Source organism: Microcaecilia unicolor, chromosome 14 (genome assembly GCF_901765095.1).
Source record: "Microcaecilia unicolor chromosome 14, aMicUni1.1, whole genome shotgun sequence".
Classification (NCBI taxonomy): Eukaryota; Metazoa; Chordata; class Amphibia; order Gymnophiona; family Siphonopidae; genus Microcaecilia; species Microcaecilia unicolor.
The window spans coordinates 13,387,551-13,405,140 of NC_044044.1; the positions used below are offsets into that span (position 1 = coordinate 13,387,551).

Sequence of the window (17,590 nt, forward strand, 5' to 3'; positions counted from 1 at the left end):
TTAGCAGAGATTGGGTTGCAGCACCGGTGGTTGGGAGGCAGGGCAAGTGGTTGGGAGGTGGGGCTAGTGCTGGGCAGACTTCTAGTCTGTGCCCTGAAAATGGCAGATACAAATCAAGGTCAGGTATACATATAAAGTAGCACATATGAGTTTATCTTGTTGGGCAGACTGGATGGACCGTACAGGTCTTTTTCTGCCGTCACCTACTATGTTACTCTTAAATAGATATGTTTTACCCTTCTTTCTAAATGTAAGATACTGTTGAGGATGTGTCTAGATTGTAAGCTCTTTGACCAGGGACTGTCTTTCTTCTATGTTTGTGCAGCGCTGCGTACGCTTTGTAGCGCTATATAAATGCTAAATAGTAGTAGTAGTACTCTGAGTTATTTCTAGGATTAGACCATCTGTGTCATTATTCTTGCATCTCTTTTACTGTATTTACTGCTACTATAAATAAGCAATCTATTTTTATATTATGTTTGCTGTGAATTTAGTTCTGTTATTTTACTTGGGCATTATGAATTCAGGTCTATAGATAAAGGGAACACCGCTGCTTTTCAAACTACACCATTTTATACCAAAACATGGCGGTGTCATGTTCCCAAGGTAAAATTATGTCTTACCTGATAATTTTCTTTACTTTTAATGCAGCAGATGAATCCAGGAACTAGTGGGTTAAGTCCGCCTACCAGCAGGAGGAGATAGTGATAAACAAATTAAAGGCAGTGATGCCAGACAGCCAGCTCCTTCCTCAGTTAGTATGTCATTCGTAAGCATTTGCCAAGGCCAAAAATATGAAACCAATAACCAGAAACTATCCTCACTATGAAAAACAGAGAACCAAATAAGATCTTCGAAATAACTGCAACTTGATCCAAAAATCGGAATCCTTTCCGTGTTCCCATATCTGTCTGAACTCTGCAAAAGAGAACCCGGAAGGAAAAAATAGCCACACTGCACGGAAAATGAAAAAACCGTCGGCTGAACTAGGGAGGGATCCTGGATTCATCTGCTGTGTTAAAGGAAAGAAAATTATTAGGTAAGACACCTTCCTTGTCACTTTCAGCAGATGAATCCAGCAACTAGTGGGATGTACCAAAGCATTCCTTAAGTAGGGTGGGAAGACGACGTTCCCAGTTCCAACACTCCCGCCCTAAAACTCGCTTCCTCCCAAGCAGACCCGTCTAGCCTGTAATGCTTCGCAAAAGTATGACAGGACGCCCAAGTAGCTGCCCGACAAATCTCTTCCAGAGATAAGGCCGCCGCCTCCACCCAAGCCGCCTGTGCCCGAGTAGAATTCGCCTGCCCTTGTAGCAGATATGCCGCTCCAATGGCTTCCCTAATCCAGCAAGCAATGGAAGCCTCACCTCTTTTCGATCACAACAAGAGCACAAAGAGATGATCCAAGCATCGAAACTCGTTAGAGATCTGCAAGTACCGAAACAAGGCTGTCCGCACGTCCAGGAAACATAGCGAGGCAAACTACCCCGGATAATCCTCTCTTCGAAAAGACAGAAGATAAACCGCCTGATTGACATGGAAAGCCTAAACCACTTTAGGTAGAAACGACGACACCGTCCGGATCAACACCCCTGCTTCAGAAAACTGCAAAAAAGGATCTCAAAGACAAAGCCTGAATTTCAGAAATCCTCCTAGCCGAAGCAATGGCCACCAAAAACACTATTTGTTAGATCCTTCTCAGAAACCTTATTCAACGGCTCAAACGGTGGGCCTGGAGGGCTCGCAGTACCACATTCAAATGCCACGCTGGGCACAGCTACTGCAGAGGAGGCCGAAGCGCCCCACATAGAAAACAGACCATGCTTGGAATGCCCTCCCGCGGGAGGTGGTGGAGATGAAAACGGTAACGGAATTCAAACATGCGTGGGATATGCATAAAGGAATCCTGTGCAGAAGGAATGGATCCTCAGAAGCTTAGCTGAAATTGGGTGGCGGAGCAGGTGGGGGGAAGAGGGGTTGGTGGTTGGGAGGCTAGGATAGGGGAGGGCAGACTTATACGGTCTGTACCAGAGCCAGTGATGGGAGGCGGGACTGGTGGTTGGGAGGCGGGAAATACTGCTGGGCAGAATTATACAGTCTGTGCCCTGAAAAAGACAGATACAATTTCAAGGTAAGGTACAAATTCAAGGTAAGGTATACACATATGAGTTTACCTTGAGCAGACTGGATGGACCATGCAGGTTTTTTTCTGCCATCATCTACTATGTTATGTTACTATGTTAGATCAGAGTGAGCTGCTAAAGAGGAACCGTCCAGTTTGCCCCTAAAACAAGCTAGTGCGGCCACCTGCACTCGAAGGGAATTAGATGCCGATCCCTTTTGAAGACCATCCTGAAGAAACTCCAAAATAACCAGAATGTCCGCCCAAAAAGGCGATTCAGCACGCAAAGCACACCACGCCGAGAAAGCTTTCCACACTCGCGCGTACGCTGCTTCAGTAGATTGCTTCCATGCCTCCAAAAGAGTGGCAATGAAAGGTCCTGAAAATCCCTTCTTCCTCAGCTGCTGCCTCTCAATAGCCAGACTGTAAGACCAAAGCGGGAGGGATTTCCCATCTGAACTGACCCTTGATGCAGCAAATCGAGAGTCACCGGAAGTCGCAACGGTGGCTCAGAGTGCTCGAACGAGATCCGCATACCACGACCGTCGGGGCCAGTCTGGGGCCACTAGAACGACCGGCCCCCGGTGCCGCCCTATGTGGCAAAGAACTCTCCCTATCAGAGGCCACAGAGGAAAAACACAGTAGCTGTTCTGGCCACGGCTGGAGAAGAGCATCCAATCCTGCGGATCCTGGCTGCCGTTTGCGGCTGAAGAACTGGGGAACTTTGGCATTGCAAGCCATGGCCATGAGATCCATTACTGGTCTATCCCAACATTAACCGATCAGCCGAAAAGCCGAGTCCGACAGCGTTCATTCCACTGCGTCCCAAAGAGTCCGGCTGAGAAAATCCGTTTGAACATTGTCTTGACCCGCAATGTGCGCTGCCAACAGACTCTCAACATGCGCTTCCGCCCATACTAGAAGACGAGACGCTTCCACTGCCAAGGGAAGACTGCGAGTGCCCCCTGCCGATTGATGTAGGCCACCGTCGTGGTGTTGTCCGTGAATACACGAACCACCTGCCCCCGCAGAAGGTCCTGAAAACTCCGCAGTGCATTCACGACTGCTCACAACTCCAGACGATTTATTAGCCAAGTCGCTTCGAGAGGGGTCTATGATCCCTGGGCTACTCGAAGACAATGGGCTCCCCAACCCGCAAGGCTAGCATCCGTCACAACTACCATGCAATTGGGAGACGCCAGAGAAACACCCTTCTGCAAATTGGCTGACTGGAGCCACCACGCGACACTGTCCCTGGCCCAGCTCGACCAAGGAAGGCGTCATTGATAATTCGGCGACGTTGGCGACCATCTGCTGAAAAGGAAATTCTGAAGAGGCCGCATGGAATGACCTCCAAGGTCGCCGTCATGGAACCGAGGACCTGAACATAGTCCCACACTCAGGGAGTGCAACGACTCAATAAGGTCCGTACCTGAGAAAGCAATTTAGTCCTTCGCCCCTTGGGGAGAAACACCTTCCCCCGCTTTGTATCGAACTGCACTTCAAGATACTCCAGACTGAGTAGGAACCAGATGACTCTTGTCCATATTGACCACCCAACCTAAGGATTGCAACACCGCAATCACTCGGTCGGTGACCACTCAACTTTCCTCTGCTGTCGTCATGCGAATCAGCCAGTCGTCGAGGTATGGATGCACTCGAACCCCCTCCTTCCGTAGGAACGCCGCCACCACCACCATGACCTTTGAAAAAGTGCGTGGGGCAGTGGCCATTCCGAAAGGAAGGGCCCGAAACTGGAAGTGCTGACCCAGCACCGCAAATCTGAGAAATCTCTGTTGGGGCTGCCAAATGGAAATGTACAGGTAATCTTCCCTCAAATCGAGAGCCGTCAAAAACTCACCTGGTTGAACAGCAGCAATAACTGCCCTTAATGTCTCCATGCGGAAGTGACGAACTCGCAAAAACTGGTTTACTTTTCTGAGATCGAGAATAGGCCGAAAAGCCCCTCCCTTCTTTGGAACCACAAAAAAGATGGAGCACCGACCTGTGCACCTTTCGAGAGGAGGAACAGGCACCATAGCCCCTATCCTGTCTCGCACACACTGCAGAACCGCTGTCCTCTTGGCCCACGACACACAGCGGGACTCCAGAAAAAAGTCTGTGATGGGAGAGAAGAATTCTAGCTTGTAACCTTCTCGCAACACATCCAGGACCCACTGGTCCGAATTCTGGCCCACTCTGGAAGAAACAGAGAAAGACGACCACCGAACTACTCTCCTTCTGAGTGGACCTGCGCCCCATCATTGGCAGGCTCGAGAAGCAGCCCCCTGACGGGAGGGGGGTCTAGCCGGACGCTCCTTGTTGTGAAAGGAAGAACGCTGCCCAAAATGAGGACGCTGAAAGGCTGCGTTAGACCACCCCAGGCGATACCGTCGCGTCTCTCTGAAACATGACCTCGAGGCTCCCTGTCTGGAAGTAGACTTGGTTCTATCCTCCGGAAGACGCTGAGATTTGGAATCCCCCAAATCTTTAACAATCTTTTCTAGGTCTTCCCCAAAAGGCAATTTCCCTCGGAAAGGCAATTTAATGAGCCGTTGCTTAGAGGCCATATCTGTGACCCAATGACGGAGCCACAGAAGATGTCGAGAGGAAACGGTCAAGGCCATGAGTTTGGCCAAAGCACGGACCAAATCATACAAGGGATCCGCCAAGTACGCCAGCCCAATATCCATCAGTGACATCTGAGGAGGACCCGGCATATCAGACTCCGAAATCAAATCCATGACAGAATGTAGCCAACTGAGACAAGCTCTAGCCGCATAAGAACAACAAACAGAAGCTTGAAGTGTCAAAGCGGCCACCTCAAAGGCACGTTTTAAAGAGGCCTCTAGTTGTCTGTCTTGCATATCCTTAAATGCCACACCACCTTCCACTGGAAGAGTAGTCTTCTTAGTGACCGCCGTAACCAGGGCATCCACCCTAGGTGGAGCAAACTGCTCTAAACGGTCCGCTGAAACCGGATACAGCCTGGCCATAGGCCTGGCTACTTTCAGTCCCCCATCTGGATCCCCCACTGGGCCGAAATCAACTCTTCAATAGCTTTATGTAGCGGAAAGGCCTTAGAAGGTCGTCTGGTACTATCCATCTTGGGGTTGACCGCATGAGAAGCCGCAACCTTAGGGTTCTCTATATTCAGGGCTTCCAGCGCCTAAGAGATAAAGGAGGACAACTCATCCTTATGGAAAATCCTCACGGCGGAAGAGTACCCCCATCTGCTCCGAGAGAGCCACCACAGAGGAAGCTGTAGGTGACCGTATGCAGGACCCCTCCTCAGACCCCAAAGAAAGCCTAGGCTTTTTAAGGGAGGAAAAATCCTCTGGGGAAAACCCCAAAATCTCTTGGTTACCCCCAGATCCCCTGAGAGAATCAAAGGCCGAAGCTGTCGCAGCTGCGTGGGGGGGGGGGGGGGGGGGGGGGCAAGGCCCTTTTCAACAAAAACGCCTGATGGAGTAGCAAAATAAACTCTGGTGAAAACCCCTCCCCCACAACGGAGGTCGCAGCCATGGCACCTGCACCATTGCCCACAGTGCCTGACGCCCCCCCACCCTACCAGCGGAGAAGAAGCTTTGCCCAAAACTGCTACCGGAGCCAGCTCCATGATCGATCGCAAAATGGCACAAAAATCGCCGGGGGGGGGGGGGGGGGGGGGAGACACGACCACTCCGTCGAGTTCCGCAGAATCAGCGCACCCCATGCTGCAAGGCCCACCACCGAACCCCGTTTTCCGCATCGGGAACAGCGTTTTACCGCCTCCGCTGCCATCGCCCGTCCCCAAAGAGGAACCCAGCAGGTCTTATCCCGGACGGGGAAAGCGCGGGAATTGACAGCTGAGCCAAAGAAAAAAAAACTCTTCGACTCCACTTCAAGGCAGGCTCAGACAAGCAGGCAACAGAAAACAGGACTCTGACAGCAGTAACACAAACCTGCTCTCAGCAAAAACACACTTCCCGGTGCTTCTCTGTTTCTCTTAAATAAATTCTATGGTTCTCTCTTTTTTTTTTTTTTCAGTGAGGAGGCAGAAAAACAGGGAAGGAAAGGAACAGCAAAAGCCTGTTCAGAGGGAATTTGAGGTGCAGCAGGGACCCAGCAACTGCGTATGCTGCCAAAAGGGACACCACCAGTCCGCCATCCCCCAGCTCAAACTGGCCACCGGCCCAGGAGCACCCTCAGAGGCCTTGGGCCCAGGAGCTGGAGAAAAAGCCATCCACCACCTGCTGAGATAGAGTCATACTAACTGAGGAAGGAGCTGGCCATCTGGCATCACTGCCTTTATCTCTGTCTCCACCTGCTGGTAGGCAGACTTAACCCACTAGTTCCTGGATTCATCTGATGCAAGTGACAAGGAATTACAGATCAAAAAAAGTAACTGTGTATGCCCCACAAATATCAGAATAAAATTTTCCACTCCAACTTCTGCTCTCAATAAGGGAACTCTTGGTTCTGTATGAGTCAGTTATTTTCTTGACATTTAATGACACCTAAAAACTATCAATCTGTGTTGTGAGACATGAGGTACATACTGTGGGATACTGGCACAAGGTGCAGCATTTTGGTACAATTTCCTTGTTAAGTGTATTCATCATTAAGTGTGATGTATGTATTCTTTGAGCCCTCTTACTTAGAATTTTGATAGCAAGAATGTATAGCATACATCAGGAATGTATAAGGATGCTAGATGGTTGGGGAGATTATATCCGCCTGGATTTTGAATTCTCTAACTTTTTCTTGTTTCCTAACTCCAGGAGTTTCCTATCTTAGTTTTCACTTTCTTCTTAGGGACAGAAGAGGGTGTTTTGTTTTGTTTTGGGGGGGGGGGGGGGGGGGGGAGCGAATAAGGTTTCATGCTCTTAAATTTCTTAAGTTTTTGAACCCTCTCCTCATTAAATTTTGTACTTGACATCAATTGAAAAGCAAACTTTTAAAAAATCTGAAAATATCTAATACCAAGTAGGGAAATCCAAATCAAGAAACAGATTTACAGTAGGCCAACCAGAAATCTAAACAATGCAAGCGTCATAGTGCCCTGGCAACCTAGTAGCCCAAAGAGGAAGAGAACCTTACTGGTACTAATGACAAAAAAAAACCTCCCTTCTCTAAAGACAATAATGTTCCTTTAACTCTTACAGTTTTCATAACATGTATTATACATTAACTTGAACTGTTTATTACTTATGTAAGCCACATAGAGCTGAATATTTGAATAATGTGAGATACAAGTTTTAAATAAATAAATAAAACCTGCAATTTTCCCACATTTTTAGTGCGGGGGAGGTTTTAGGTTTACTAGTACAAGAACCAATATATCCACTTATCTTACATTTTTCTAACTTAAAACTTCGGCACGCTTTCTCTTTACAATTTGTAGGCAAATCTACTGTCCCTCAACATAATTTATATTTTCCCGAATAGATGAAATATTATCAATTTAATTCACACCAATATGTGGCTATAGGAAGTAAAATTACAATTAGGGGGAATCTTGCTACCTTTAAGCAGGAACCATTTTATTGACAAGGGGGCTAGACACACTACTAGTAACATGAAATACAAGACATAAAACGTACCTCCATCTCGGCGAACAGGCTTCTCAAATCTCCGCTCACTTCTGCAGCAGAAAGAAACAAAGAAATGGAGAAACAGGGTAGAACTATTGGAAGTCACAAACCATAGGAATTCATGAAACATGTAAGGCAACTGAGATCGACACCATGATGTTAGGATATATTTAACCCCCCTCTGATGTTGAGAAAGGCTGCCCTCTGGTTAATTGCTAAGTATCACACTAAGAAGTCTTCATTCTCTGTACTCCAGGGATTTCAGATAGAGAACAGTGGGCCCAAGTCAGCAGTGAACATATGGTCTCCCTTTATGGGAGGGAAACTATTAGATGCCACTTCCTCATCTACCTAAACAGACCCAAATGAAATGTGGCACTGTGATTTGCAGTATCCCTACAGAACCTCTTCTTGGCATGGAATCTTCACCTTACTAGCTTAACTACAACAAAAAAAGCAATCCCAACCCACAGTAAGAGTACTAAAAGCACTGAGTACCGGATGGACAAACAAGAGATGCCCAACACTCATCAACAACTACAGTTCAATGGCATACTAAGCAGCATCCAGGTGCAATGGTCCTTTACCAACAAGCACTGCCCTCCAGAGTGAGGCTTGGAAGGCCTCAGCCATGCTTTAGGGACAGCACGTTCCTAATTTTTATCCAGCATGATCCCATTTTATCACTTTAAAAATTCACACAATCCCAGGTGATAAAAAGATAGAGGCCTTTATTCACCAGCAGTAGTCTCTGCAAAATGGAAACTATTATAAAGATGAATAAAATTAACAGAAAAAAAAGATGGTTTAGTGGAACACAGTCAGCATGGGTTCAGCTGAGGGAACTCTTGCCTCACCAATTTGCTTCATTTATTTTAAGGTGTGAATAAACATGTGGATAAAGGTGAGCCAGTTGATGTAGTGTATCTAGATTTTCAGAAAGCTTCTGACAAAGTTCCTCATGAGAGACTCCTGAGAAAATTAAATCATGGGATAAGAGACAATGTCCTTCTAAGGATGCTAGAATTATTAGGAAAGGGATGCAAAATAAGATCAAGATATTATAATGCCTCTGTATTGCTCTGTGGTGCGACTTCACCTTGAGTGTTGCGTTCAATTCTGGTCACCGTATCTCAAAAAAGATACAGTAGAATAAGGAAAAGATAAGAGTGACCAAAATGATAAACAGGATGGAACTCCTTCCATATGAGGAAAGGCAAACAGTTTAGGGCTCTTCAGCTTGGAAGAGAGACAGCTGAGGGGTATATGATTGAGGTCTACAAAATACTGAGTGGTGCAGAACGGGTAAAAGTGAATTGATTTTTTACTCTTTCAAAAAGTACAAAGATCAGGGAACACTATTTTTTTGTTTAAATTTGCTATACCGCTTTTGCTAACTAGCAGCTCAAAACGGTATACAATAATATTAAAAATATAAAACAAGAAGGAACGGAACTACAATGTTGGATAGGAAATGGATACCACAATCATGCACACAAGAGAGATAAAGAAGGAAATGATTACCAAGAGGGAAGGGAGGGAGAGGGGAAAAAAAGAAGGGAACAGGACCGGTCAATCGCGAAATGCCTAAATGCACTCAGCCAGCATGAGAAGGGGGACAAGCCAAGTCAGTTAATAATTTGAAATTACATGGAAATACTCTTAAAACAAATAGGAGAAAATATTTTTTTTTCACTCAAAGAATAGTTAAGCTCTGGAACTCATTGCCGGAGGATGTGGTAACAGTAGTTAGCGTTATCTGGATTTCAAAAAGGTTTGGACAAGTTCCCGGAGTTAAAATCCATAGTCTTGTTATTGAGATGGACGTGGGGGAAGACACTGCTTGTCCCAGGATTGGTAGCATGGAATGTTGCTACTAATTGGGTTTCTGTCAGGTACTTGTGACCCAGATTGGTCAGTGTTAGAAACAGGATAATGGGCTAGACAGACCATTGGTCTGACTCAGTATGGCAATTTGTATGTGCTCAGGTACATGTCAGTGCCTGACAAACCTGAGCTGTCTACACAGATTTCACAGAAATCCCATGAAAAGGAAGACAGCAATTGTTAATGCACATGTTCAGACAGTGCAGCTATTACAGACCTGGCAGAAGGAAGAGCAAAAAATGTGAAGAAAAGTATCTCTGATTTTTATGACTCCATCAAAAGATTTTGATCTAATTTGAGGGTTACAAGTCTCAGTTTGGGAATTACTGCTTTAATTTTTTCTCAAGTATTTGGGTAATTCATATCAATTCAACCAATGGTCCCTACCTCACTATTTCAGAAACTGATAATAATCTTCCAGAATGGAGACCAATAAATAAGATGAAAAACTGCAAACGTTCAGACTTTTAGCTTCAATGGTTTTCGAGATACCAACTTTTTAGCCAACGGAGGTTGGCACAGTTCACGGCTGACAAAGATTGGACACCTTTTAGGTCTTAATAACTGTGCCATTAAGTGTCCTACAACTGTGAAATTTGCACCACTTATTCAGAACTTTGTGTACATTCAGAAACAGCAACCCAGCCACTGCTGGGACACGGTTTCTGACATAACTGTCAAAAATGTAACAAAATGCCACTTTCAGCAAACCACTGTGCCAAAGATATTAAATGAAAAGCTTTCATATTTTATCTGTTAGTAGCACTGTTTAAAATGAGCAATGTGTTAACTTTGTGCAGCTGGAAACTATAGTTTTCCTGATGTACCACACTGAAAATCGTCATACTAAAGTCGAGGCAATTTTCATCAAGTGGAACAGGTAGCACAAAAACAAGCTTTGTACCATTTGAAAGTGCAAGCAAAAATCCTTTTATTTGATGCCAGTTTCATTTTGCTTCTCTCAGGCTTTATATGTTAATCTTAAGAGCCAAAAGTCATCTTGAGGAACTATGTGCTCATCATGAGTAACTGTAAAAATTCCAGTATTGATTGCTTAAATGAATATGTTTTAATACAATGTTTATATGCAATTTTGTGATATATCATCGTAATGTAGCTCTTTTAAAATACAAACCAGACAAGCTTGCTGCTGTAGATTTCTCTCCCAGACCAGTTTTCACACAAGTTCCAAAATCATTTTGTCAAGTTGCACAGATCTGTAGGTTTGTCTACAGACTTTCAATAACTTCTAAATTGTCAGGATAGCTCGTGTTAATATCTGTTCATAAAGGCAGTTAATAAACCCCAATAAATAAATAAAATAAAGGTAACTGGTGAGCAGAAAAGACTGCTCCTAGCGTATCTTCATGAACTACATGAAGTATTTAAACAGACGATCAGAATGTACGAGATTGGAATTTCTAAATTCTGTGAATTGCGACCACCTTGGTCTATTACATAGTAGATGACGACAGAAAAAGACCTGCAAGGTCCATCCAGTCTGCTCAACAAGATAACTCATATGTGCTATTATCAGCCTAAAGTCTGATAATAGCAAAGATTCTCCTAGAAGGGATCTTTAACAAATCCACCAATCCTTCCGCATTTGCCACGAAAAGTGCTTTGAAAATCAGACATTACTCTTGGTGCTAAAGGAGCATATTCAGCGTGTTTGCCAGATTCACCAAAATGTCAAATTAATGTTCTCAATCATCAATAAAGCTGTTAGACTACAAATTGCTGATGTCTTTAGTCATGTGTGATACAGAATCACGAGACTGTATGATTCTTCCATGTCAGAACAGTCTAGGCAAAGCTGCTCTACACAGTTATCTACTTCAAGTTGCACAGTGCTTAGACTTGGAAGGTTATGAAATCTCATTCAAGCAGTGAGGCCACACAGATTGCACAATATTCACAAGCACAATATTCACAAGAAAGTCTGTTTTGACCACCCAAGATGGCGAAGGTGTAGGAAGCGTCAACGGACACGCTTTTGAGACTGATCGAATCTCGCTGAAGCGAGCACCTTACCCCGTCCGTGTGATGGGGAAAAGACGAGGCAAAGTTCGGGAGGCTCCCCTTGCCCCGGGCGGAATGCCCCAGCTCAAACAGACGACTTTGGATCGCTTTGGAGCAGTGCCTGTTCCCACGATGGTTTCTACTCCTTCTGCTCGAGTCAGCGCTTCGTCACTGAACAGCAGTGGAGACGGGGCTTCCCTAAGCCCCGTCGAACGTGCGGCGCCCCCTCAACCCGGAAGAGAATTTCTCTTGGTGAGCCCTGACGTCTTGGACCGAAGCGGGGTACTGAGCGTTCAGGGAGGGAGCCTACCGAAGAGAAGAACTGGAGCTGACAGCCAAAGAGCCTCGGAAGTGCCATCAACTCATGCAGTTTTATCTAAAACTGTGAGTATCCTGGAGCAAGCTGTGAAAGCCCCCCAACCGGAGGTTTTGTTGGGAGAGATAGAAAAACCAGCCGTAGTGACCTTAGAGTCACTTTGGGACTTGACATTTAACACTCGAACTGCTTTACAAACTTTAATTTCTCAAAATATAGAGACAATTAAAGCACTGTCTGAGACTGCATTGACCCAACTACAAATTAATGTTTCTCAAGCCTCTGAAGTCAAAAAACTGACTGAAAGAACTGAAAAATTGGAACTTTTTGAACAGGCTTCAATTAAGGAGAGAAACTTTACTCTTAGACGTTTGGAATATCTGGAAAATCAATCTAAAAGACTCTCTCTCCGTTTTTTGAGTTTTCCTAGATCACCTTTGATTTCTCCAGTCCAAATGCTTAAAAAATATTTAGTTGCGATACTAGGAATGCAGGAGACATCATTGCCCCCTATTACCAGAGCCTTTTACCTTCAATTAGATGCTAAATCATCTGAAAATGTACCTTTACAGGGGGCAATGAACTTAACTGAATTCCTGGAAACATCTCTTGAAGTAATTACACAGAGAACTACCTTGCTTGCAACGTTTGCATTAGAAATGGATAGAGATGCAGTACTTAAACTATCTCTAAGGCACTTCGATTCTGAGTTTCTGGGTTCAAAGATAAGAGTTTTTCCGGATCTTTCCAGGGAAACGCAGAGGAGACGTAAGAGGTTCCTACTGCTGCGGTCTAGAACAGTAGCAGTGGGAGCGGAATTTCTTCTGCGGTTTCCCTGTATTTGTAGTGTTAAATTTCAATCTAAACTATATCAATTCTTTGACCCAAAGCAGCTAGAAGAATTTCTGAGTAGCAAAGAAGAGGTTAGTGTACAAGTTTAATCCCATATGTACTACTGTATAGCAGGCTAGAGTTAACCACTTAGGAAAGACGCTTCTTTAGTTATAGTTATATTGATAAATGACTGTTTAATATAAGCAGGATTATTTTATTTTCCTTATCTTGGATCATTTATTTGATGTAATACTGTGGACAATAGTAAAAGGGAACTTAGATATTAGTTGTTATTTATAAGTGAAGACATTTTCTTTTTGTGTATTAACACCCATATAATTCATTATGTTTGTTAAAAACTATAAATAAAGATTAAAAAAAAAAAAAAGTCTGTTTTATTTTTTTTTTTTTTTTTGTTACATTAGTACCCCGCACTTTCCCACTTATGGCAGGCTTATGGGGCAATGGAGGGTTAAGTGACTTGCCCAGAGTCACAAGGAGCTGCCTGTGCCTGAAGTGGGAATCGAACTCAGTTCCTCAGTACCAAAGTCCACCACCCTAACCACTAGGCCACTCCTCCACTCCACTTCATCAAGATACTCTGCAACAAGATAGATGATCTCACTATGCATCACTACACAGCTGAGTCTCAAGCAGCCTTTCTCAAGAGCATGTAAAGAAAATTAGAAAGTAGACACAGCCTTAATACTGCTAGACTTCTAATCTATTCTATCAGGGTCTTCTATACCAACTGTTGTTCCTAGCATGATTAACAGCGGTTCACAAGAGGAATCCTAACAATAAGGAGAAAATTTACAAAGCAAATAAACTTGCTAATATAAGCTAAAGCTAACATTCATATAACTAAGTCTTTAATATCTTCCTGAACATATAATAGATTGTTTTAATATTCACAGGTAATATGCTCCAATGATGTATCCCTTGAAAAGGAAATGATTTTTCTAATATTGATTTTAATCTCATATCTTTCTTTCTAGGATAACAATAGTAACATAGATGACGGCAGAAAAAGACCTGCATGGTCCATCCAGTCTGCCCAACAAGATAACTCATATGTGCTATTATTAGCCTAAAGTCTGATAATTGCAAGGTTTTCTCCTAGAAGGGATCTTTAACAAATACACCAATCCTTCCACATTTGCCACGAAAAGTGCTTTGAAAATCATACATATTATTCCTCCGAGAACTACTCATCTGTTGTCCAGGATTCCATTCAGGGGTTTTACTGGGAAAACAGCCAAGTGACCCTCCATCCTGTTGCTATTTACCACATATCGAATGAGGTCCTGGAATGCATTTCCAGGAGTATCATCAGTGACTATATGCAGCACAATACAGTGTGGCTATATGCATTTCAGAAGGTATTCATTCAACATCTGAAAGAGGTACTGCCTAATATTATACACATTAAATACTTCGGTGATGCTGCAGCTCAGAACAAGAATTACAAGAACTTTATGAATCTGTGCATGCACCAAGAAAATTCTAACTTGCCAGCAAAATGGCATTTTTTTGCCACAAGCCACAGAAGGGGTATGTCTGATGGCATCGATGGCACTGTGAAAAATCTTGCTACAAGAAGCGATCTACAACGTGCCATATTTTGACCCCTGATAAGCTGTTCAACTGGGCAAACAAAAGCATAATGAATATAAAATTCCTTTTCGTTTCTTCTGTCAATGTTCATTCTGCTCACGAAATGTTGAAAAACTAATTTGCAACTGCGAAAACAATACTTGGCACAAGAAGCCACTGCGTCATCCCACTCAACAAGAGTGAACTCAAAATTGGCAGAATATCTGCAGATGATGCAGAAACAACAGTTATTGTGGAAGAAAAGTGTGACATTTCTGTATAACAACTCAAGTATGGTCAATATGTTGCTGTTGTTCATGGGAACCATCTTGGAACTCTCTCAAGAAAATGCAGATATATTGGCTAACTTCATGCAACCAAAGGGTCCTGTATTGTCATTTTCCTGGCCAAGCCACAGAGATGAGTGCTGGATACCAGTTATCATGACTTTGATGTTCTGACTGCAACCGGTTATCAGTACCATCTGAACAATGGGAGATAAAAGAACATTTTTTAACTTTACACAGCTTTTAAAGTTGAACACTTTAAATTACTTTTACTGGACTCTTGAATTAAAGCTCATGATGTCTATTAAAATAAACCCTTCTGCAGAGAAGTTGCCGACAATTATTCAGAATTTGGAATTTTTGCCATTATGTTTGTTATGGATAGTTTGGAAGAAGCAAAATGAAGCTGGCATGGAATAGAAGGATTTTCTTGCACTTTCTAATCATTTAAAGCTCAATTTTGTACTACCTGTCCTACATTATGAAAACTGCCTCTGAAGTGGACTCAGAGTATGACAATTTTCAGCGAGGCACATCAGGAAAACTATAGCTTCCAGCTACACAAAACTAACATATCGCTTATTTTACCCAGTGCTAACCGATAAAATATGAAAGCTTTTCCTTTAATATCTTTGGCATAGTGTTTGCCGAAAGTGGCATTTTGTTACACTTAATAAAATCCCATTTTTGACAATACATCAGAATTCACGTGTCCCAGCTCAAACAATGTTCAAGTTTCTGAATCTACACAAAATTCTAAATATGTGGTACAAATTTCACAAATATAGGACACAATGGCAAACTTTGTCGGTCACGAACTGTGCCAACATGCCGTTGGAAAGAAAGCAAATATCTAGAAAACCGCTGGAAGTTTGCACATTTTCATCTTATATATTGATCTCCAGTCTGGTAGATTATCATCAATTTCTGAAATTGTGATGTGGGGAGGTTTCCAAACTTTGGTTGAACTGACATGGAATGACACATAAGCACCGACACAGCTAGGAGTACACTGGCATTGTACAAACTGATTAGGTATCAGGGTCATGTTGAAGTATATAAAGTAGTACAGTGTTTGACACAGCTGAAAGAAAAATCACAAAAAAGAAAGTCAAAATGACAGTGTGAGAAGTCACTGTATGACCCACCCTAACCTAGAAGTCATCTCATCAGGGGCCCTCATCCTTGTTTGGTACCTGTTAGTGACCTCAGAAAATGGAAAATAAGCATCAGAAGAGTTTCCATTACCTCACATAAGAAGAATATAGTACACTTTTGTCATGTAACCAAGAGGTAGTTATAAAGCCTGTAGATAAGGGTGGAGGAATTGTTATTTTAGATAGGGACAAATATGTTAGTGAATTTTAGAGACAGATTTTTGACACCCACTATTATGTTGTTAGATACAGATCCTACAACAAACTTGCAAAAAGATGAGCCAATTGGTGAATGTTGCACATAGTGCTAGGATACATCAGTGAGAGAAAAAAAAGATTCCCTCATCATGAAAAATCCAGTTCCCACTATGTACATCCTCCCCAGAGTCCATAAATCCCTTACAGCTCTGCAAGGATGCCCTATTATGTCTGGCAATGGCTCAATTCTACGAACACTTTATAAGTTTGTAGATAATTGTTTTTTTTAAGGCCTCCAGATGATTAATTTTTTTTTTAAGTTTGATGGGGATCTTGAGGATATTTTACTGGTCACATTAGACAGACATAACATATACCAATATTCCCCAATTAGAGGCACTATCACTTAGGAGATTTTGAGAATGAAAACAAATGTATGGCATAACCTTGATCATTTCATATTAGCATTGGCTACAATAGTAGTTGGCCAAAACTATTTTTGTTTTCAGAACACCTATTTTCAACAGATTAAGGGGATGGCCATGGGGTCGTCAATGGCACCCGATACTGACCATCTGTTTCAAATTTCAAACATTATTTTGAAGAACCACCTTTCTGGTATTTATAATAGCTACCTATTTACCAGACCAATCAGCACAGATATGTCTTTCTTTTGAAACTGTGCGACATTTAGGGGTACTTTGCTGCCTGAGTGTGTTCTACAAATGATAAACAAATGTATTCTTGTTATGGAGGGGAAATGCTGACAGACTTTTAGAATTTGACTGGCTGAACACAAGTGATCAAAATTTAAAATACAGTACCACAAACAAGAGAATGCATACTTGTTATTAAAAAGACTAGATACTGTTGACCATTAATTACAAAAAAAAAAAAAAAAAAATCTTGTGATAAGAACACAACTTTACAAGTTTTCATAATAGAAGCCTTAAAGTTAATTTACCATTCTTTTGGACTACCAAACTCTGCACAGATTTGGGGGAATTAAAAAATTTTAAACCCAGGCAAAAGAAACATCCCATCGGTTTTCCCAGAGAGGCTATCCCAGAAAATGCATTAGTAAGAGCCTCAAAAAGGCTAGAATGCAGGATAGAAAGTCTCAACTTCACAGCCGGTCCGAGAAGTCCAAACCTCGTTAGTATATACCTTGAAATTTTCCCAATATGGAAGTAATATTCAGAGAATTATCAAAATACATTGGTACAATCTGGAGACTCACCCCTACTGTAAGGGCAAGAAATTCATAATAGCACTGTATGACAGTGTCAGATTTTGTTCATCTTACCACTCACTATTAAGTTGCATCTTTTTCCTCTGACTGCAATACAGCTCAAATTGTTCCCATTTTAGTTTATCCTTGTAAGCTATTACATATGGGGAAAACTAAGAATTATAAAAACTAGGATCAGCGAACACAGAAGCTGTAAGCGCACAAATATACAGAGAGCCCCCTATGTTGAACACTGGTATTCAGAGTATCATTCATTACTATGTTACTATTCAATCAGTGATTTCAATTCTTTTGTAATTAGAAAGAACTAAAAGGGTGAGATGGTGATGTGGACATTACTACA

General features: G+C 42.7%; 1 protein-coding gene across 6 annotated transcripts in view; it reads right to left on the reverse strand.

Moving 5' to 3' along the window:
- Positions 1 to 17,590, reverse strand: part of GIGYF1 (GRB10 interacting GYF protein 1) — a 316,678-nt gene that overhangs the window by 208,272 nt on the left and 90,816 nt on the right. For all 6 annotated transcript variants that reach the window (XR_003939962.1, XM_030186350.1, XM_030186348.1 and 3 more), the window contains exon 7: positions 7,708 to 7,748. Coding sequence is in view for 5 of the 6 variants with exons in the window: in XM_030186350.1 (XP_030042210.1) it covers positions 7,708 to 7,748 (41 nt within the window). In the remaining variant the exon portion in view is untranslated. The remainder of the gene's footprint in view (positions 1 to 7,707; positions 7,749 to 17,590) is intronic.